At 34.0% G+C, this 23,560-nt stretch overlaps 1 protein-coding gene across 4 annotated transcripts in view; it reads right to left on the bottom strand.

Moving 5' to 3' along the window:
- The window catches only part of STK3 (serine/threonine kinase 3), a 211,910-nt gene that overhangs the window by 89,685 nt on the left and 98,665 nt on the right, over positions 1-23,560 (bottom strand). For all 4 annotated transcript variants that reach the window (XM_004679699.2, XM_012723058.1, XM_012723060.1 and 1 more), the window contains 2 exons: positions 13,875-14,012; positions 4,018-4,143 (listed from right to left, as the gene is read on the bottom strand). In XM_004679699.2, the coding sequence (XP_004679756.1) occupies positions 4,018-4,143; positions 13,875-14,012 (264 nt within the window). The remainder of the gene's footprint in view (positions 1-4,017; positions 4,144-13,874; positions 14,013-23,560) is intronic.

Genomic DNA, 23,560 nt, shown 5'->3' with positions numbered 1-23,560 from the left:
TCTTTAGATTGAGATTAACTGGACTCAAGTACACTCCTTTCTCTCTGAAAGAGATTCAGAAGATTAAATACTGGACTTTGAGCTGATGTTATGAAGAGACAGAGGGAAGTTCTTAGTAGGCAGGTATTCTGCATGAACAAAGAATGTAAATAATTTGCAGCTATAGAACAATCTGTTACTGTTAAAAACATTCATAAATTCCCTGACAGTTCTCCCCTCAAAACACCCCTCTGCTCAACTATGGGGCAGATTAAAATACTTATTTTTATTTTCAATTGAAGTAAACTTCAAATAGTATATAATTAATGGTATTATTGTTTTCTTTTTTGTGGAAAAAAATTATCATTCCCCACCCCAATACCATCCCTTGTGTCCCTCACCCTCTTCCCTCCCCCTCCCTCTTAACCTCAGGATGTCCTCTAGTTTTGTTTTGTTTTTTAAGTACTTTATGTTATGAAATTATCTGTTATGTGATTATCCAACATTTTTATTTTGACTTGCTTAGTTGCATGTGTCAACATTTCATTCCTTTTCTTCTATTCATCAGTTGATAGTAGTAGTTTCAATCTCTGGCTACTGTGAATAGTGCTGTTGTGAACATCATATAAAAGTATTTGATTATCTGTTTTCAATTCTTTTGGGTAGACATCTAAAAGAGGAATTGTTTAGATTGTGTGGCATTCTATATTTGACTTTTTAAGGAGTAAACTGTTTTCAACAGCAGCTGTACCATCATATTTCCATACGCAGTGCCTGAGGCTCCAATTTCTCCGTATCTTCAGCAACACTCATTATTTTCTGGATTTTTTTTTTGTTTATTTACATTTCTATTGTTTTAATCATAGCATACAGAGTGGGTATAAAGCGTTATCTCATTGTAGTTTTGATTTATATTCCTCTAATGACTGATGGTTGTGACTATCATCTCCTGTGCTTGTTAGTCACTGTGTATCTTTGGAGAAGTATCTACTCAAATTCTATGCCCACTTTTCAGTTAGATGGTGGTTTTTTTCTTATCAAATTGTCAGGGTTCTTTATATGTTTTGGACACTGGACACTGGACCCTTACCAGATATATAATTTGTAGATATTTTCTCTACATCATTTTGTGATCATTGGCTTTACAGAGTTTTTAAGTTTGCTAATGTTTAATTTACTGTTTTTCTTCTGTTACTCATACTTTTGGTGTCATAGCTAAGAATTACTGCCAACTGTAATTTATTTAAGATTAACCCCACATTTCCTTCTAATAGCTTTACTATTTTAGCTTTTGTATTTAAGTTGGTGAACCATCCAATTAGGCCTCATATTAAAAGGCCACCATATAATAAGAGGTAGATGTCTGACCTCATTTTCTACTTATGGCTATCCAGTTGCTCTAGCAAAATCATTTGAAGAGACTGGTAAATTTTTTTTTCCCAATGAAAGGTATACTGAACTAGAAAATAGGGACGGGAAGTACATATGTCAAAATGTCACAATGCTTTATCTTGAAAATTTAGTAGCTTTTTCCTCATTAAGTACTCCCTACCTACTCCCAACCAGTTGCTATAGTTTTTGTTAGATTCCAATGTTTTGAAAAAGTTGACTTTCAGATTTTGCCAACTTACTGGCAGCTTGTAAGAATTGGCTACTACAACACTTTCCATGGTCAGTGAATTCTTTTAACAGCCAGAATGTGGGGAAGTTAGATTGTGCAATTTCTGAAGTTGTGTTAAAAAAGCATTGTGACTTTCCTTCTTTTTCTGCCCCTTGGATACTCCATTCTGTGAGATGCCAGTTACCCAACCTGTGAAAACTCTTAAGCAAATCTATGCAGATTACCACATGGCAAGGAACTTAGACAGCCTGCCAGCTATATATGGTGATCTATACTGTAACTTAAGACCAAGTTTATTAAACTAAAACCTCATGAAAGATCTTGGCCTATCATCCAAGTAAGCCATACCTGAAAAATCTACTTATTAATACCTTGAGATAATAAATGTGTGTGTTTTTAAGCTGCTAATTTTCAGGGTCCTTGTTTGTTTATAGCTGAGATCCAAAAGATGAGAAGAATTAAGACATCCAATGATTTCATGGGAAGAAGAATGTTTCAAGCAGAGATAACAGCAAATGCAAAGGTCCTGAGTAAGGAAAGCTGTTTGGCATGTTTAAAAAAAAAAGAAAGAAAGAAAATCAACATGCTGAATCTCAATGATGCAGAGAAAAAATAATAAAGAAATCACCAAAATAGCAGAGAGTAATAAAAGTTAGCTGTAGCAGGTCTTAAAAACTAGTAAAAATTGCTAAGTTTTGGTGGTCAATGACTTCCTAGACATCAAAAATGGAAACCAGACTATATTTAGATACATGAAAATAAGATAAACGCAAAAATAATCACCTATCCATTGATAGCTACTTAAAGACAGCTCACTGGCCCAGCACCCATAAGGAACTTGTATATGGTGAAGGAAAGGTAGATAGGTACCACCACAGAGGGGCAAAGACTAGACTTTTGAGAATATAATCTCATCAGTGGCTGTGTAACTATGACAAACCAGTGTGATCTACTTTCAGTAGAATTAATGAATACTTGATTGAAAAGTAAACATAAAGAATTGTATTAATGAAGGAGAATGGAGATCTGAAAGTTAAAAAAAAAAAAAAACTAGTTTTATTTTGGTTCTTCACCAGCTTTGCGAACTTTGATAAATTACTTCTTTACTAACCCAGTATCACTTGTGGGATAGTAATATATACATGAATGATTTTGCTCTTTTAAAAGATTAAATGAAATATGTGACAAGTTTCTTTGAAACTACAAAAAAAAATACAAAAACTAAAATTTACAAAAGTTAATTTGGAGGTTTAAATGTTAACCAGACAGCCCAGGGTGGGAATCATAAAATTCTTTGAGAACCAAAGTCTTTATATTATCCCTTAACAATATTTATCTTTATGGAACTAATATGACATCACAAACTTATAAAAAATCACTCTTATAATAAGAATGCTTTTTAAAAGTCTGAAAGGTCATTGGCGAAAAAATTCACATGATGTATATGAGCTTAACTCCTTTGTCGCAAAGCAGTCCACAGTCATTGCCAAATGAAAAACTGGAGTAGCTGTATATCAAAAAAATAATCTTAAATCAATTCTCCAAAGATGTGCATTTCTCCCTGTCCTGAGTTTGCATAAGACACAAGGCTTAATTATTTGTGTAAAGGTTAAAAGCATTGCAAAAGAAATTCTAATTGGATAACCAGTGTTTAAAATTAAAACTGAATTTGAATTTGTAAAACAATACTGTTTATATATGAAATTATAAAATAAAAAAAATAAACTTCTATGGTAAAATATAGATGATGTTATTAAAGACATTTTCTACTCATAAAAGAATAAAATAATACCTGTCTTTGGATTTTTATAATAATATGAGGTCATTTATGATTAACAAGAGATACTGATCTCTCTATCTTTTAACTAGGAAAAAGAATACTACAATTTGAAACAAAGAAAAAATTCTTGGCAAGAATATAAGCATTAAGACATTAGAAAACGTGATATACAGATATAATTATATTGTTATTACAATGTCCTGACTCACTAATAGAGAATAAATTGGAATAAACTGGTTTATTATGCTTGGTCTTGTATGTTCCTTCTGATTTCTTTAGTAACCCATCTTGAGTAGTTCTCTTTATCTGCAGCATAAATTACAATTAAAATAAAGTTCTAGAAGACAGAAAACAAAATTGAACCCCAAAACAATATGTATCCAACAAACACAAAGGTTAATCTCAAATAGATATTGTATAAGCTAATATATAAACCTTCCATTTCACCAATCACTTAATTCTTAAGACATCAAGAAAAAATAACAAATAATGCAAATAAAAGAATTTCAAGGTTTAATAAATAAGTGATACCTTGCTTGACTAAAAAACAGTGTTATTAATATAGTTAAAGAAGAAAGCCAAAATAATAGAAAAATAATTCAAGGAAAAAAATTAACTTTTATAGGTATTTACGAACCGAATTTTCTTCCTCTTCTTCCAGTTCCCGCTGTTGTTCCTCATGTCTTTTAGCTTTGATTTCCATAGCTTCTGTAATCAAGTCTCTTAAAATTGATACAGGTTTTGCATTCTTGATAAAAGGATGCTACAAAAGTAAAATCCAATGATATAAATTAAAAATATTCCTCTTTATTCTATGTTAAAAACTGAAAATCATTCATAAGTGCTAGAAAGATTCATTGGTTATAATGATTGCTCTTTTACCTAGAATTAAGTGCATAAGTTATGAAAATAGAACATTTCAGCTGCTTTAGAAATACATTTTGCTTTTACATCCATTAGCTTTTTAAAAAAACAATTAGAGCCCATGCACAAAAATGCAATCCTGTAAATAAACCTGTATCATTAAAGATATAATTGTCTGATGAAGTTATAGATTAGGTAGGATAAAAAGGCAAAAATCAATAGAGAACTATTGGTATTCTGACATATACAAGTAAAATCATTCTATTATTTACTACAGAACTGAACTGATCTTAAATTGGCAGCCAGAATCAGTGGTCAAAAGGATGTTAACTATTTTGTTAACTTCTTTCATAAGTCAGTCATGTTTTGGATAATTCAGACTTTTCCAATGAAAGGAAATGATGGCAATAAAAGTACTTTACAGAAGCAAATATTATTTTGTGTCTATACCTTATATAAAATAACTTTTTGCTTCTTTTTTTTTAATGCCACCCTTATCAAGTTAAACTCTCTGAGTTAGCTAAAATTCACAATAAACAACAGCAATAGTGACTAGAGTATACCAGGGGGGTTTTTGGACATATGCAAAAAATTACCAAGTTATATTCATGATGGTTTAGCACAGTACATATAGAGTTATAAAGGTAGAATAGGTAAGGTAATCTCAGTTACCTTATGTAGAAGAAACAGATCTTTAAAAAAAAAAAAAGATTTATTTATACATACAGTACTGGGATACAGACCAGAAGTGGGGGGGGGGAGCTTGGGATTCACAGAATAGGGAGCAGAAAAGGCAGATCAACTTAAATACACTGCTGAGGGGAGCAGCGAGCAGGTCAGGAGAGGTCTGCCACGCCATGTGAATCACACCCCTGCCTAGGGATTGAACTCATGCTGCAGAGGTTGCGATAGATTCATAGTGCCATGCTTTAACCGGTTACACCACCAGGGAGGGTCCTAGATCATTTTATTGAAGAAGAAAAATATGAAGAAGGCAAAAAGAGAAATACACAAAAACAGGGATATTTACTAGAACAGTAGGGATATCTGTCTAGCTACAACAAATGCTGTTTAGAAAAATGGTGTTCTCTTAGTTTAGATGTAGGCAGTAAGGATAAATATTTAGGATGAAATGCCTGAATTCTGTCTGAGAGACATAGAATTAAACAGTAAAGCAATGTATGAAAAAGAAAGTCTTTTGTAGCATAACCTTGCAGCAAAGCCTAGAAATGAAATAGAATTAGGGAGAAAGTGTAAATTTTTGAGAACCTAGATTAAAAAACAAGTTGCCACATAGATAAATAGTAAATGTGATTAAAGAATTCCTAAGATTTAGTGACTAGTTACAGGGAGAAGATCAACAATGCAAAAGATGGAATCAATAGAAATGTTTCTTTTAAAAGGTGCAGAACACTTAACTTTATTCTACTTTATTTTCTCAGTGACATCACTGAGCCAACGCTCTAAGCCATAGATTTATTAATTCAGTATTTAAGAAACACCGAAGTACCTATATGGTTCATAGAGTCTACTACAAACTTACTTTCATATAGTTCATTGTAATGCGACAAAACAGTGATTTACTACCATTAGTTTATAGAGTTTAATATTCTAAATCTCATAAAACGGAATGTGTGATTTCATTTGTACTCATGCTTTCACTACCTAACTTGCAGATGTAGTCTTAAGCAACATGGGGTTGTTTTTAAACTCTTTAAAAGAGTGTTTGAAGGAAAAGCCATGTTATTTGAGCATTCCTGACAGAAAAGCAGAGAAAATTTAACAACATATCAGCTGATTTTTTTTTATATCAGCTGATTTTTAAAGGATATTTTTAAGGGCTATGCTAAAGTAACAGATGATAAAATTCAAACTGCAGAGAAAAACAAAAAGAACAGGATAAAAACAAAAACCAGAGGAAATGAACTGACAAAAAAATAAAATATGACAATTATGATTAATATTTTATTAGCACACAATTACATGCCAATAAAGTTAACTGAGTTGATTTTTCATTTATTAAATAGTATTTTACTCAAGTACTAAAAGATACTAAAATCAACAACATGCTGTTTACATAAAATGTACTACAAATAAATCTAACTTCTAACTCATATATCTAGAAGAAGGTGTACTTAAAAGAACTGGGATTAAAAGTCCAAGATGAGCAATGAGATACTGCTTCATATAAAAAGAGATATAAAGAATAATATAATCAAAACCAAAGTACAGACAACAAAAGTAACATAAAATCAGTAGGACTATGTCAAACTAAAAAGCTTCTGCACAGAGATGATCAGCAAAATGAAAAAGGCATCCTACCAAACTGCAAAAAAATATTTTTAAATCATATATGTAAAAAAAGTAAACAAGGGCTCTCCTTGGTGGCACAATGGGTTAAAGCACCACATTATGAAGCTCTCTGAAGCCACTGCAGCACAAGTTTGATCCCCGGCTAGGGAGCTGACACACATGGCAAGGGAGACCTCTTCTGACCATCCCGCTGCTCCCCTGAGCAGTATACTTTTTCAATCTGCCTGTTCTGCTCTCCACTCTGTCTCTGGTGAATCCTCTCACCCACCACACCTCTGGCCTGTACCCCAGTTCTGTAAGCATAAATAAATAAATCTTTAAAAATAAACACTTAAAATATATAAATAACTCATACAAATCAATAGCAGCAGTAACCAAAAAACCCAAACAATTTGATGGAAAAATAGCGAAAGGATATGAATAGACATCTACCCAAAACAAACCAACAAAAAAATAGACATATAGATAGCCAACAGGTACATGAAAAGGAGAACAAGGTCACTTATCATGAGAGAAATAAAAAGCAAAACCTCAATGACATATCATCATCTCACACTTGTTGGGAAAGCCTTTAAAAAAAATGCATGATGTCAAGGATGTAGAGAAAGAAATTCTTACACACTAGTGTAGGGACATAAGCTGGCAAAGACACTATGGAAAACTGTATTGTGGTCCTCAAAAATGGAAATAGTAGTATCATATCATCCAACAATTCACTTCTGAAGAATGCTGGAATACTGTTCTTTAGAAAGAGCAAAACAGGGTAAATACATAGATTTCTCTGATTCTCTTGAGTAGACTCAATTTTTTAAAAGATAAAGCAAATATTATAAAACACTATTTGATATGAACTTCAATGTAGAAAAGAAGGTATTTAAGACAATTATAATTGAGAGGGACATAAAGAGAAAGTTTCGATTCCTCACTTGAATTAGTAAATCAAAAACCCAAATGCCAAAATCACACAGTAATCTTCAAGTCAGCCCCTGGAGTCAATACATGTGTCAGCAAACCTAACATGTCATGAGAGACCACTACCGGGTAGCAGCTAATTTTCAGGTTGTAGAGGTATGAGAATCATTTTCAGATAAGGAACTCACACAATGTCTTTTAAAGTTCCTGAAATTTCAATTTTCTTTTAACTTAAAACTACTAAAGAGGGAGGAGACGGCAAGATGGTGGCAGAGTAAAGACCAAGGTCACTGTGTCCAGGCTTGTGCAGGACTTTAGGACTAAAAACAGCCTACAGACTTACATACTACAAGTTTCAACCCAAATGAGAACACCATGGACTCATTAGAAGGAAAATAACTGAGAGAGAATTGGTGGTTGGGGTGTTCCTATAAGAGATCTCCATCCAGGGAGCGCTCAGATGCCTAGAAGTTTGGTAGGCTACAGGAGCTGCTTTGCCCCTTGCTAAAGATCTGGAGTTGAAGGGGGACGGCTCAGCTCAGTGAGTGGAGCCCAGGCTGAGGAAAGACTGCAGATCCGATCTGGAGCACCTGGGTGCTAAGCAAAGCCACTGACGGATCAAAATGGCGGCAGAGTAAAGACCCCGAAACGACTACGTCCAAGCTTGCACGAGAATATATAAAAACTGACTATAGACTTAGGTGCTACAAGTTTCAACCCAAATGAGAACACCCTGGACTCACTAGAAGGAAGGTAACTAAGGGAGAATTGGCAATTGGGGGGTTCCGATAAGGGAACTCCTATCTGGAAGCACCACAAACAGGATAAGTGGAACCTGCAATACTGATGAGGGAGCGCCCAGGCTCTAGTGCCTCAGATGGAGGCTTCCTGCTCATTTCCGGCTCATGAGTGGAACCCACGCTGTGGGAAAAGACTGCACAAGTGGACACATAGAGACGGTAGGTGGGGAGGAAAATCTGGTGATCTGGTGACTGGGGCAGCTGCAAGGTTTGCAACCCTTTCACCCACCCCCACAGCATAGGCCTGGAGGTTTGTTCCTGGCATTAGTCACTAAGGTGGGGCCAGCAAGTTCACAAAGCCCCTGAGATAAAAGGGGTGGGGGGAGGGAGAAAAAGGTTAGACTGTACCAAAAACAAGACCATTAACACGCCTCCAAATGGTAGGGAAAGACTGCTCTGAGTAGGCACAAAGAGCCCTGGAGGCATAGAGGGAATACTGACAGCCTGCACTGGGGGGGCATGCTGAATTAGGACTCAAGGTGTTACTGAACAGTAGTGGCTGGAAGACGTGTGAGTCACTAAGGCACTGCCTTGCAAGGTTCACAGTGCTCAGAAAATAAACAAAACCAGGGACTGGATCAACCACAGGCCCAGCTGCAACACTTCTAATGCACCCTAACCTCCTATGCATCCAAGCATAGAGGGAACCTGGGACATCAGAAGGCTACAAAGATCAACAGGCACATTCCAGAGACAAGGACTCAACGAGTTACCAGAAGAAGCTGAACATCACAAGAGACCCCTGATTGTCACTGGCAGAGACAACAGACATAATTCCACACAGAAAGGGCTAGAAAAACAGGAGATAGTGAAACAAAACAAGGCTCAGAATAAACCTCCACAACTGAAGTGTCTGCCATCCCAGAGAGAACATCCAAAAGAATGCTGGTAAATAATAGCAATGCCGTGTCTCAACAAATAGAAAGTATTAGAAAATACAAACAGGGAAAAGAAGACAAAGAATATTCAAGCATGTCCACAGGGGGACAATTCATCACAAAGAGGTCAGCAGAAACCACAAAAGAAATAGGAGAATTGCTCAGTCTACCAGATAGAGAATTCAGAATCATCATGATAAACAAACAAAAAGAAGATGAGAAGGGAAAAAAATGAAGTGAGGCAAGCCATCAGGGAGTTGAAGAATGCAAACAAGGAAATGAATGAAAGAAATGAAAAAGAAAAAAATAATATGAGACAAGCAACGAACTGAAGAAAGAAAATGAGACATTAAAAAAAGAAATAGAAGAAATGCAGGAGATGAAAAGGCCACCAGAGGAGATAAAGAATGCTGGGAAAAGTAATGAAAACAGAATAGAGGAAATGGAGGAATGAATCATCTCCCACGAAGACGCAGAAATAAAGAGAATTAAAACAGAAAAAAAAAGAGAAATAAAAAGGAGAAGGAATGAAGAAACACTTCAAGACCTATCTGACACCAACAGGAAAGAAAATATCAGAGTTTAAGGTATCCCAGAAGGTGAAGAGAAAGGCCAAGGAATCAAGAAATAGTCAAAGAAATAATAGAAGAGAACTTCCCTAATATGAAGGATATTAAAGTAGATATCCAAGAAGCAAGAAGAACACCAAACTACTATGACGACAGGAGAAATACAGCAAGACACATCATAGTAAAACTACCAAGAATACAAGACAAGGAAAAGATAATGAGAATGACAAGAGGGAAAAAACAACCTATAAAGGGAAACTGATCAGTCTGATGATCAAGACATCAGACTTCTCTGAAGAAACACTACGGGCAAGAGAGTAGCGGGACACACTCAACAAACTCCAAACTCTTAAATGCCAACCAAGAATACTCTATCCTGCAAAGCTATCCTTCCTCTATAAAGAAAGAATAAGGATATTTTCAGACAAACAGACACTCCGTAATTTTGTCATGACTAAACCCCCACACCAAAAAATACTACAAGAAGTCCTCAAACCAAATCCAACAGAAGAATGAACAAGAACAGTTCAAAACCAAGGAATAAAATAGAAAAGGACCAAAATGGCAAATGTAGGTGCCAGTATATCAGTTGTATCTCTAGATGGAAATGGCTTAAACTCATCAATAAAAAGACACAGAGTTGCAGGATGGATTATAAAACAGGACCTAATGTTATGCTGTCTGCAGGAAACACACCTAAAGATAAAAAACAGATTGAAAATAAAAGAATGGAAAACAGTTCTACAAACAAATGGACCAAAAAAGAAGGCAGGAACAGCTACTTATATAAGATAAAATAGACTTCAAAATAAAAAAGGTTAAAAGAGACACAGAAGGCCACTACATTATGATTAAGGTGACAATACAAGAAGACATAACAATCATCAACATATATGTACCAAATAAAGGAGCACCAAATATATCAGGAAATTACTGTCATCTATGAAAATGTATATCAGAGAAAATACATACATATTATGAGACTTCAACACACCACTGTCCACAATGGATCAACAAGACAAAAAATAAGCAAAGACACTAAAGCTCTGAACAAGGACCTGGACAACATGGGTTTAACAGACATCTATAGAATACTGCACCCACATGGGTCATTCTCTAGGATTGACCACATACTGAGTCACAAGATAAACACCAACAGATACACTAAGATCAAAAACATACCAACTATTTTCTTTGACCATGAAGGAATCAAACTAGACATAAACCATCTGAGGAAGACAAAAAACCCACCTACCACATGGAGACTGAAACTGACACTACCGGAGGACCACTGGATCAATGAGGAGATCAAAGAAGAAATCAAAAAATACCTGGAGAAGACCAACAATGATGACACAAATCTCCAAAACTTATGGGACACATTAAAAGCAGTTATAAGAGGAAAATATATAGTGTTACAGGCTCACATAAAGAAACAAGAAATAACTCAAAGAAGCAACCTAATGTCCCACCTTGAAGAACCATCCCCTTTTCAACTAAAACAAAAAGAATCAAATACCTGGGAATCAGCCTAACAAAAGAGGTAAAAACACAAACAACCAATCAGAAGAACAGAAATTAAAAAGAACCATCCCCTTTTCAACTAAAACAAAAAGAATCAAATACCTGGGAATCAACCTAACAAAAGAGGTAAAAAGACCTATACAAAGAAAATTACAAAACACTGTTAAAAGAAATACAGGAAGACACCATGAAATGGAAAGACATTCCCTGTTCATGGATTGGGAGAATTAACATCATCAAAATGACCATCCCATCAAAAGCAATATACAGATTAATGCCATCCCAATAAAAATCTCAATGACATTCTTCAAAGAAATAGAAAAAAAATATTGATGAGATTCATATGGAACAACAGAAGACCTCGAATAGCCAACACTCTCATGACTAGGAAGAAAGAGAATGGAGGCATTACAATCCCAAACTTCAAGCTATACTATAAAGCCATAATAATCAAAACTGCATGGTACTGGACCAAGCACAGACATACAGACCAGTGGATTCAGATAAAAAAAGAAACTCTCCTGCACTGCTGGTGGGAATGCAAACCAGTACAACCACGATGGAAAACTGTTTGGAGGTTCCTCAAACTGCTAAACATGGAGCTTCCCTACGTCCTAGCAATCCCACTTCTAAGTACCTATCCAAAAGACACAAAAACACTGATTCAAAAAGATACCTGCATCCCCATGTTTACTGCTGCTTTATTCACAATGGAAAGACATGGAAACAGCCCAAGTGCCCAAAAATGGATGACTGGATTAAAAAGATGTGGTACATATACACAATGGAATATTACTCAGCAACCAAAAAAAAAAAAAAGAAACACATGTCTTTTGCAGCAACATGGATGGAGCTGGAAAAGATCATGCTTAGTGAAATAAGCCAGAAAGAAAAGGAAAAATGCCAGATGGTTTCTCTCATAGCAAGAATATAACGGAACAGGCGAGAAAATAATGATAATGATGAATAGCTATATACCAGAGACATTCTGTGGGGGTGGAGTGGGGAATGGGATCAAAAACAGTGGGGGGAGGGAAATGCACTGAACTATGGTGATGGCATATGGGTGATTTGGTGATGGGAAGCCCAAGGGGATTGCAAATGAGATGGAAAAATGCACAAAATTATGGAAAAATAAACTATTATATATATATATAAAACTACTAAGGAGCTCAACTCAATAATTTCAACGAATCTTTTCAGCCCAATTCCTTTATATGTACACAACTGTCTATCTGTGGTTTGTCCTACTTTTCTTATTTTTCCCCCTTTCTTTCTTGACTTCTTTGGAGTCGAATAATCTATATATTCAGTACAATAATAATACCAATACACTCTCAATTTAGTTGCTCAAAATTCCTTTGAAATGCTGACAATATTTCAAAATAATGTTTCAAAATAAATTAAGACTGAAAGCAGTATTTGCATATAACCCAAAACTCAAAGGAGACATTCAGGAGGGGAAAGTATGTCTCCATCACACCAGTTTCTCAGTCATAGTCATCTTTTTAGTGGCCAGTTTCTTCTTTAGTTTTTCAGAATATTCACTACAAGCACTTACATGTGAATCTGTATGTATGTATACGTGTGTGTGTGTGTGTTCAAGTGTGTTTATTTGTTATTCATCCCTCTTGCTGGGCTCTAGACTGATTATAGACATCTGTGTTGTTTCCAGTGCTTTTTCACACAATGTTTTATTATTTTTACATATGTTAGTTATATCATACACTGTTAAATTTTTCTATAGGGGTACATTTCTAGAAATGTAATTTCTGGGTCAAAGAATATACGACACTATTTTACATAAGATACTGTCAAACTGCCTTTTTAGAAAAGGATTACTAAATTAAATTTTCATATCAATAAACATTTGGTTATGTTTTCCTATATCTTTCAACAAAACTTTTTTAAAAATAGCATCTTTGAAAAATAATTTTTTATAAGAACCACTTTTGAATCTTTTTGTCACTTAACAAAAAAAATGTTTTCCAAAAAACAAGTTTTGTTAATACAAGACAAAATTCTGTTGGGAAAATATAAATACTTGTTAAAAGCAAAAATTATTTCCATTTGCATTAAATTTCAAGATAAATTTTAAAAACTACCTGATACATTTAGCAGGGACACTGAAACTCTTCATTTAGTTTTGTAACCAGTATTTACAACATGATCTTTTCAAGCAATTCAGAGATCCTACTTATATTTATATATATCTTAGCAGAGTAAAAATTCAAAGGGGCAATGCTGGGTCAAGAAATAATACATCAGGAAAATTACATGAAAAACAGTAAGAGAGAGACAAAAACTAATTTTCAAAATGAGAATCAACTGGAAGTTTTTCTTAAAATAACTTAAGAGCAAACTAGTTGATCAAAAAAAAGTAGAGAAGAGGGAAAAGTCTTAAGACAGAAAAACAAAATTAAAAATGAAACAAAGAGATCATGCAGAAGAAGAATGATGTATATATGTATGTGTGTTTGTTTGAGTGGGGGGGGGCTGCATTAATCATGTCTCTTGGGAGGTTAACAGCTTTAGAAATCAGTTAATAAAATGCATGGCAATTCTCGTCATCACTGTCAGAAAGCTAAAAGGTATAAAGAAAATAATCCCTCCCTTCTAGGCATAATCACTGACCTGTAGAAGTTGTGTCGCAGTAGCTCTTTGCTCAGGGTTCTTCACTAGGCACTTCTTAACAAAATCTGTGAAGTCATCCGACCAAAGTTCTGGCTTCCTGAATGTTGGTGGTGGATTTGTGGGAATCATAAAAATAGCCTAGTAAAAATAAAATATCCAAAAACATAGTAAGAATCATAAAAGTACACCAAATAAACAAATCTCTTTGCCTATCTTTTTATCAGACACTAAATCTGAAAAACAAATTTAAGCTGTTCTAGGATTTCCAGTAAGACTGCAATCCAGGAAGCAAGTCCATCTGCTACTAATGTAATCATTTCCCATTAAATTTCCTCTATTTAAACTGTAGCTCATTGAGCACATCATTCTTTATTTTATCTATTATTTGAATGTCTCCAAAGAAGACAGCATTTCTGACCCTTTTCCAAACTAAGGAATTCTCTAGTTAACAGCTATTTCCCCAATACTACAGCAAGCAGAATCTACATCCACTTCAGTTTTTTATCAGTAATTCAGTTTTTTATCAAAATAAATAGCAACAATCTAATTTGCTTCTGCAATACAGACTATTTATATGTAAACAAAATTACTACTCTGATTTTAAATAATACTAAATAGAACAAAGACTTTTAATAACATTAAATATGCAAGTCAGGATTCAAAATTAAAATATTTCAGGTAATAAATCACTTTATACTAATTTAATTTAGTATAAATAGCTTAACACTAAAGATAATACATTTATGTAGTTCTAAATTCAAAAGCTTAAGACATTTCCCTCCTCCTTATCTAGCTATCTACCTTTTTCACAAAGAGAATTAATCTTTAATGGTCTTAGGAAATCACTGGATATATTAACTTTTCTCCTGAGCATCTATAATAGTTCCTTATAAAATACACCAGTAAAACATCACTTTCTTTGAAAGATATAGACGATATAAAGACAATAATGAAGCTAAAACAAATTTATCAAACATTCAGTAAATATCAGCCATTATCATTTTCCTTTCATGTAATGTTAAAAAAAATGACAGGAGAGAAGCACAGCAATAACAAATGTCTTACAAAGTGAAAAAAAAATCGCAACTATATTATATTAACTAGTGGTAAGTTTATGTAATCAACACAAAAGATGGGGGGGAAATGACTTTTTGGTAATGTGAATCAAAATACATAAATGCAGCATACAAATATCGGTTTATCACTGATGCATTCAGTGATGAAAGCTCTAAAAACTCCTTTTCTAGAATATAAAAGTCCAGCATTCCAGAAGAGAGGCTTCTTTCTCTGTCTTATCCTCATTTTTTCATCTAGCTTTGGTGATCCTTTCTCTTCAAGTGCAAAAAAGGTTTAATGCATATGAATTTATGTCTCTATGGCTTGAGGCATAAAGGAAATAAATATTTTAATACTATAAACTACAATAATACTTACACACTAAGCTTTTTACCATTGAAGAAAACTATAAAGCTATGTTTTAAATGTCTATTTGGGCGATAAAACTGAGACACCAAGGGGGAGAGAAGGTGGAGAACAGATAAGAACAAAGAGGAGGGAAAGCACAATGGTCTACATTGAGTTGGTAGTGGGTACACTATTGTGCATTAATACCTGATGGGGATACGCCAACATTATCTCAGTCAAATAAGTAAAATGTAAAAAATGAAACTTCCATTCATATATGAAAAAATACCAAAATTGTAGACAAAATAATGAAGATAATACAGTCTCAGGCATACAAATTTTAATACATTCTCTGATATAATAAAATTGTTTCCCAGCACTTCCATTTAACTGTTCAAAAGTCATTCATTCAATGTGATGTCATGCAAACTCCATAGTAAAAGGTACATGGCATATCCTTTAGCTCTACATTCTCATTAAAAGAAGGGGTAAATCAAAAGTCTAGAGAAGTGGCTTAAAATCAAAATTTCAGACCTACAGAGAAGCCTTTATTTAAAAGATCAGCAAAATATTCTAATACTTCTGTTTCAGGAAACAAGAACATAAAGCAAAAGGGTGACTAAAGCAACTGCTAATAAAAGAATAGAAAGATGATAAATGATGGATGTTTTTAACATATATTCCAAGTTCCCCCTCCTATTTTCAAACAGGCAGGAAAACATAAGCCAGAATTTTAAATCTTTACACTAAGACAATGACAGGAAAGGGCTTAAAATGTATTATTACAGTTACAACTGTGACAATGGATAACGCTGAAAATCTTTCAATCAAATAGAGAAAAGGAAAGACTATTTAGTGAGAAAGTATAGGTTTTTTAAACAAATGGTGTTGGGAAAGTAGATATGGAAATACCTTACATTATACTGCATGTAAAAGCTAACTCCAAATGGATCAATAATAATCATACTAGATAAAACTACAAAAACTAATGAAAGAAAATATAAGAGGAAAGTTTCATGATACTGAATTGGGCAATATTTCTTGTCTATGATACCAAAATTCAAGGCAACAAAATAAAATATAGGTAACTTGGAATCCATAAAATCTTATGTACATGAAAAGACACATCAAGATAGTGAAAAGACAATCCATGAAATGGGAGAAAATACTTGCAAATCACCTATCTTGATAAGGGGTTCATATTCTGCAATAAAAAGCTAAACCACCCAATTTAAATGTACAAAGGACTTCTACCAATCTCAAAAAATGATATATAAATGGCTAAGAAGCACAGGAAAGACACTTAACGTCAGTAGTCCTAAAGGAAAAACAAAATAAAACCACTGAGATACTACTCACATCCATTAGCATGGCTACTGCAAAACAAACACACCCAAAATATAACAAGTGTGACAAATATGTATAGCAGTTACAACCCTCATGTACTGCTGGTGGGAAAGTAAATGTGGGAAACAAGTACAGTGATTCCTTTAAAAATTCTACATAAAAATACCATTTGCTCCCTCAATATACATGCATAGTGAAAACAGAAACTAAAACAGATTATTTGTTCATAGCATATCATTAACAGATTACTTGTTCATAGCCAAAAGTACCATATCATTCACAATAGCCAAAAGTACCCCTGACAGATGAATAGCCAAAAGTATACACTAACAGATGAATTGATATGGTATGTATGTGTGTGAGAGTGAGCATAAACACAGAGGACTATTATTTAAACTTAAAAAGGTAGATGCTTTTGACAAATGCTACAATAATGATGAATTTTGAAAACATTATAGCTGAAGCCAACTGTAAAAGGGAAAATATTGTATGATTCTTTTTATATAAGGTTCATAGAGTAGTCAAATTTGAGGATAGTCAAATGGTTAGTTCCAAGCACTGTGGATATAGGAAGTCAGTATTTACTGGGCACAGAGTTTCAGTTAGGGGAAATTAAAGAGTACTATAGATGCATGGTAGTGATTGTTATATGGACAGGTACTTAATTTCACAGAACCATCTACTTTTAAATGGTTAAAATGATTACTTTTATTTGTGTATATTTTACCATTATATAAACATGAATGAGGCAAAACATAAAGTAATAATCATGGTGAGAAATATTTGTTGGGTGTTTATATGCACGAGGCCTAATGTTAGACACATATGGTGTTCAAAGTTGTAACAGGAAATAAAGTCACTACCCATAAAACTATCCCATTTGAAAAAAATCTAGCCTGATAATAAAAGAACAAACACTAAGATTTAAAGAACAGTATGATAATAGAAGAACTGCTATAAGGTATAAAGAAGAAAGAGGTCATTCTCCATGGAAGAAATAGCATATAGGAAGGCAGACAGTAGAAGAAGGATATTAGGAAGAACAGAGAACAAACTGATTATCTTATAAGGGACTAGGACTGATAAGATTAGAAAGGGAATGGAAGATATGGAATTTGGTTTGCAAGAAAGTGCACAACTGAAAGCTTTTTCTTATGAGTTAAGAAGTAGATTTAAAAAATAATAAACAGGAGACACTCTAAATACAAAATACACAACGCAATTAGGGGCTACAGTAGATGTTCCAACATGAATAATAGAGTTCAAACTAGAATATTTGCAGGAATGCAGTGAAAGAACCATGAGTGAGTTCATGTTAACAATGCTGTTTGGAAAGAGTGGAAAGGTGGTGAAAATGAAAATACAGACATACCAACTGCAAGGCACTCAGATATTCTAACAACTCTATCAGAATTTTGAAAGCTCTCAGAATATGCAACAATGCACTATAATGTGTTGCTAATTTAGAAAATGATCTACAGGATCACTTTCTGTGTACAAAGCAATGAGGTCTCAGTATCCCAGCTTGGTGATTACTGTAAGAATTAATGTACACATTTTCTTTTAAAAGGAGGGATTTTTTAAAAAGAACATATCTACACATTTTACATCGTATCAGTTATTACATATAAGGTAATCCTTCAAGAGTAGTGCAGCCAGTTTTATGACACAATAAGTAGTTCTCAATCAAATATCTAGTATCGATCAAGTACTGATCCAGTATTGATCATTTCCTTATATTCAGAGCTATGCTCTGATAAAGAAGTAACAAATTGACAAATCACAAACAAAGCTAAGATACATTTTGTTCAAGCAACAAGAAGCTCAAATTCTTGAGGTAAGAACTAATTAGAATTAGGCTGATTGTAAGCAGTAAGCATCAGCTCTCCCTTTTGCATGGACCTAACTATATCACTCAGTGATCCATTTAAGTATCTGACTTCATAAGCCCTGCTATATGGAGTTAGACCCACAAAGCTCACAGCCAACTTGCAGGGGAAAAAATAAGGAATACATGAAATAAATAATAAAAATAGGGTGCATAAAAAATTCCTTTGTAAATAACCTGATTAATCTTAGACAGCTCCACAGGTAAGTAGAACTTAGCCTGGTTTTAAGAGCAGACAAAATTGGGTTAATAGTGACTGGCAAGAAAGGTGCACAAAACCAAATGCTACTCAAATTTAAAATTAAACTTGAACTCTCATCTCTGCAAAACAGTTCAAAGTACCTTACATAAGCCCTTAGATAGACCTACCTCAATCTACAGGTAAATGATACTAGATGGTGTAGATAAATGTTGTTCATCTGCACTTCTATTACAAATTGATGGATAACAACTTAGTGATTTACGTCCTTGAAGCTAATGCTCTCTTTTGAACTTTGAGCCAATTGAGTTGCAGTCTTATCATCAGATAATCTTGACATATATGACTCACCTCAACAGTAGCTATTAGAAATCCAAGGATAAGAAGTTTAACTCTAACTCGTATTTACCCAGGACTATCATAAAGTGAACCTAAAATGCTCATATCCTATTCTCAAATAAGCACTGAACTATAGAGCATACAATTCAAACAGAGTCTCCTAGGAAAACCATTATACTTTTTATTTTCATTTTTATGCAGCTAATCAATAACAAATTTCTCAGCAACTTTATTTAAGTAATTTAACCTAATCATGAATCACACAGAGGGTTTCTTAAGAATTTCTATGAGTTGACTAGATAATAGATAATAGTTCCCTGTTGTAGAAAGTTCTGACAATCAGTGTGCAGCCTCAGCCTAATAATTTTGTCCTTTCCTGAACCAAATCACATGGACACACATTACAGCCATATACTTTATCTTATCTCTAACACCATTTTGATTGAAGAATGCTAGTACAATAAATGATATGATTATCATTGTATTTGTTTCTACACATTGTGTTGCTTAACTACATACTGAACCTTTGATTAAGTTTTTAAAAGAACTTCCCGGATCACAAGTAGTCTTAAGTGTCTCAAAACAACTTATTACTTCATGCCTGGAATTTCATGCCTAAGACTCCAGAAGCACCCAGAAGATGTACAAAGAGCTGGAGGTGAGAAGCCACTATGCCTGAACTTTATAATCTCAGTGGAGTGAGTCAGAGCGATGCCTGAAACTGAGGTAGCTAGGCTTGTAAATAAATGTACAGAAGCAATGGATCTACCAGTTAAGTGCCACTATTCAAAAATTTCAGGTATATGAGCAAAAGGTTATCTTCATAACAAATAAATGAGATAAAGATGAGAAAGCACTTTATAAAAGTGTAAAGAACTAGACAAACATAGCTGTTTCCTAGTAGCAAACAAAATATACAGGCAGCAAGCTACTAAGTACAATTAAAGCATATAGAGTAAAAATAATTTTTAAATATCAAAAACTAAAATTAGCCCTCAATACAGTGGAATAAAGCCTGTTAGAAAAACAAACTGGAGTTTCAAATCATACTCTGTGTGGCCTCAGTTACTTCATATACATGAAGAGATTGGACTAGATGTTTTTCAGGTTCCCGTTTTTAGTTCTCACAGACTGGCAGTCTAGCTTCCTAGCAATCTAGTAGTTAAATCCTGGCTATACACCTGTTAAATTGTCAGCTACATAGGATGGAGATGGGAGAGGGAAGAAAGGATAACAAAAGGTTTATACAACACATCAAAGAGGAATACTGAGAAATGAAATTGGTAATGTACCTTAATACTATCCAAGGACAAGGTGACCTGACACAATGAAGAATATGTCTGGCCCTCAAAATAAGTCAAGTCACCAAGTAGAGATGATCATGGACTGATGAAGTAGCCAGTAAGGTTATCCAACCAACTGCCTTATTCTGGTTCACCTGGTACCCTTCTGACCAAAATTTTGGTTCCCAAGAAAAAGTGACTTAAGAAGATACTGACGATTAACAGTCACGTGTTTCCTCTTTGTTTTAAAAAGCAAACTGGAATTCTTGTTAATATACAAATGAATTTACTTTAAGTCCATCTTATGGACAATTTCCTATTTATTATACTGATAGATAGGATATGAATGATAATGCTATTCTCTGTAATCGTCTCTGGGTAGCTAACTGATCCTCAAAGAACACACACCTTCCTGCAACATTATATTCATACTAGATCATTGGTGACTAAAATTTTCTACACTGCTGAAAGTGGCATGTGCCAATAATAATAAGTCAGATGAGGTCATGTACCTCAAAATAGTACAATGAGAACAAAGCCTGACTAAGAGTTAAGAATATAAATCAATAGTACAAAAATTAAAAATATTTATTGGTAAGGTCTTCGTTTTTTAAAGAAAGGTTTATAATACTACAAAATTTGGGGAGTATGTCTTTACACCTTGATATATGTTTATGTTTCACCATTCTAGTGCCAGTCACATCATCAAATTAAACCCCTTTACAACTTTTTCTGCTAACTTCCTCCTAGTAACAAACTTATTTAGACACAGTCTATTAGATACTTTTGTTATGTTTTGTAAGTTTGTGAACTTTAATTTATTTACATTCCTCATAGAGAAAACTATCTTCCTTTTTCAATTTATGTCACTTAGCATAATCACCTCAAGTTCCATTTCCATTGTTGCAAAAGGCAAAATTTTATTTCTCACTTTTTTATCTTGTCATACATTAATGGATATTGAGGCTGTTTCCATATCTTGGTTATTGTGACTAGTGCTGCTATGAACACAGAGGTCAAATATTTTCAAGTTAGTGTTATCATTTTTTGGATAAATTGCTGGAGCATATGGTATTTCAATTTTTAGTTCTTGAAGGAATCTCCATAGTGTTTTTCAGAGTCTGTATCAATTTACATCCCCACCAACAATATTCCAAAGGTCCTTTTTTCAGTACTCTTGCAAACTCAATTCCAGTCTTTTTACTATGGAATATTCTCACAGTGGTGAGGTGAAAACCCACTGTGGTTTTTTAATTTGTGCTTCCTTAATAAGTGATATTGAGCATTATTTTCTTCATGCTTGCTAGCCATGTCTTCTTATTCAAATCTTTTGCCTGTATTCTGTATTTTTATTTGTTTTTTGTTTTGTATGTAGTTTAGTTGTATAAATTTCTTGTATATTTTGGATATTAACCCTTTGTGAGGTGTATAATATATAAATATCTTGTCCTAGTACGCAGGATGCCTTTTTGTTTTGTGGTGCTTTCTTGCACTGTACAAAAGTTTTTTGGATTGATGTATTCCCATTTGTTAAAATCTGTTTCTTTTATCATTGGACATTTAGCTCCAAAAATATCTCTGTAGTCAATGTCTAGAGATATGCCATCTATGTTTTCTTCTAAGTATTTTATGGCCTCAGTATTACATCCAAGTCTTTATTACATTCTGAGTTTTTTTGGTTTTTGTTTAATTCTTAGTTTCATTTTTTTCCACGTGGCTGTCCCTGGTTTCTCAACACCATGTTGAAGAGGTGTTCCTTTCTCCATTGTATGGTCTTGGCTCCTTTTCCATAAATTAGCTGTCTGTATATGTATGGATTTACTTTTGGCTCTTAAGTCTATTCCATTTTTCTGTATATCTGTTTTTGTTCCAATATCAGACTGCCTTAGATGAATGTCTTGATAGTTTGAGTTCACGGAGTTAAGTTATAACTCCCAATTTTCTTCTTTTCCCCCTCAGGACTGCTTTAACTAGTCAGTGTTTTTTGTGTTTCTCTATGTAATTTTTTTAACACTTTGGCCTATTTTCTGAAAAATGCCATTAGAATTTTGATAGTGAGCCCTCCCTGGTGGCGCAGCGGGTTAAAGCACAGCACTGAGAAGCTAAAGCCACTTGCGCATGAGTTCGATTCCCGCCTGCCCCGGAGGTAACCACATGGTGGGGCAGACCTCTCCTGACCCCCCCGGCTGCTCCCCTCAGCAGTGTACTTCGTCAGTCTGTCTGTTCTGCTCCCCACTCTGTCTCTGGTGAAGCCTCTCGCGGCCCCTGAGCCTCTGGCCTGTACCTCAGTTCTGTATAAACAAATAAATAAATCTTAAAAAAAAAAAAAGAATTTTGATAGGTTTGTGTTGAATCTATAAGTTGCTTTCAGTAATATGGCCACTTTAATGACAATCCATCAACACTGATGGTATCTATTTCCTTTAAAATGTTTTATAATGTGTAGGTCTTTTACTTTCTTTGTTAAAACTTAACCCCTAGTATTTTATCTTTTTTAATGCAATTCAAAATGAGACTGCTTTCTTCATTTTTTTTTTGATAAGCCCTTTTAATGCTTAATTTCTATGTGGTACTGGCCATTTCATACAATATGGCACCATCTCTAAAAGAATGTTATCTAGCTGCTATTTAAGCCATGAATTTTTTTCCACAGCTGCTTAAGTAAAAAAAAAAAAACAAAAACTATTAAAAATAGTAATAAAATATTAGAAACAGTTGACATGTTATTCAAATTAACTAGATGCATTAACAAAAGAATTTCATATCATAGAGAAATTTAGAATCTAGCACAATTTCAAAATAAATTATTATATAATAAAATAGCAAATAACATCGTTTTAAAATGCAGGAGAGACCCATGCTCCCACCCACAGAAAATACATGGAGTACACTAAAATGTTTCAGAACAGAAATAAAACACTATGTTTACATGATGAGGGCAAAAAGGAAATCCTGTACAAAAGACTCATGAACTGTTAACTTCCTACAAATGGGCCATAAAATTGAGGAAATTAATTTTAGACACTAGCACCTTTTGATCTCCTTGTTAAATAAAGGCCCACAGTTTCTCAAGAGTATAAAACACTATTAAAAGATCAGAATACTTATGTGGGACAGCAATTACATCTGGTTATATATATATATATATATATATTTTAAAGATTTATTTATTTATTCATACAGAACTGGGGTACAGGCCAGAGATGCGGAGGGTGAGAGGCTTCAT

The sequence above is a fragment of the Condylura cristata genome, unplaced genomic scaffold (genome assembly GCF_000260355.1).
Source record: "Condylura cristata isolate star-nosed mole 26May11 unplaced genomic scaffold, ConCri1.0 scaffold00009, whole genome shotgun sequence".
NCBI lineage: Eukaryota > Metazoa > Chordata > Mammalia > Eulipotyphla > Talpidae > Condylura > Condylura cristata.
This window is presented reverse-complemented; position numbering and strand designations above follow the sequence as displayed.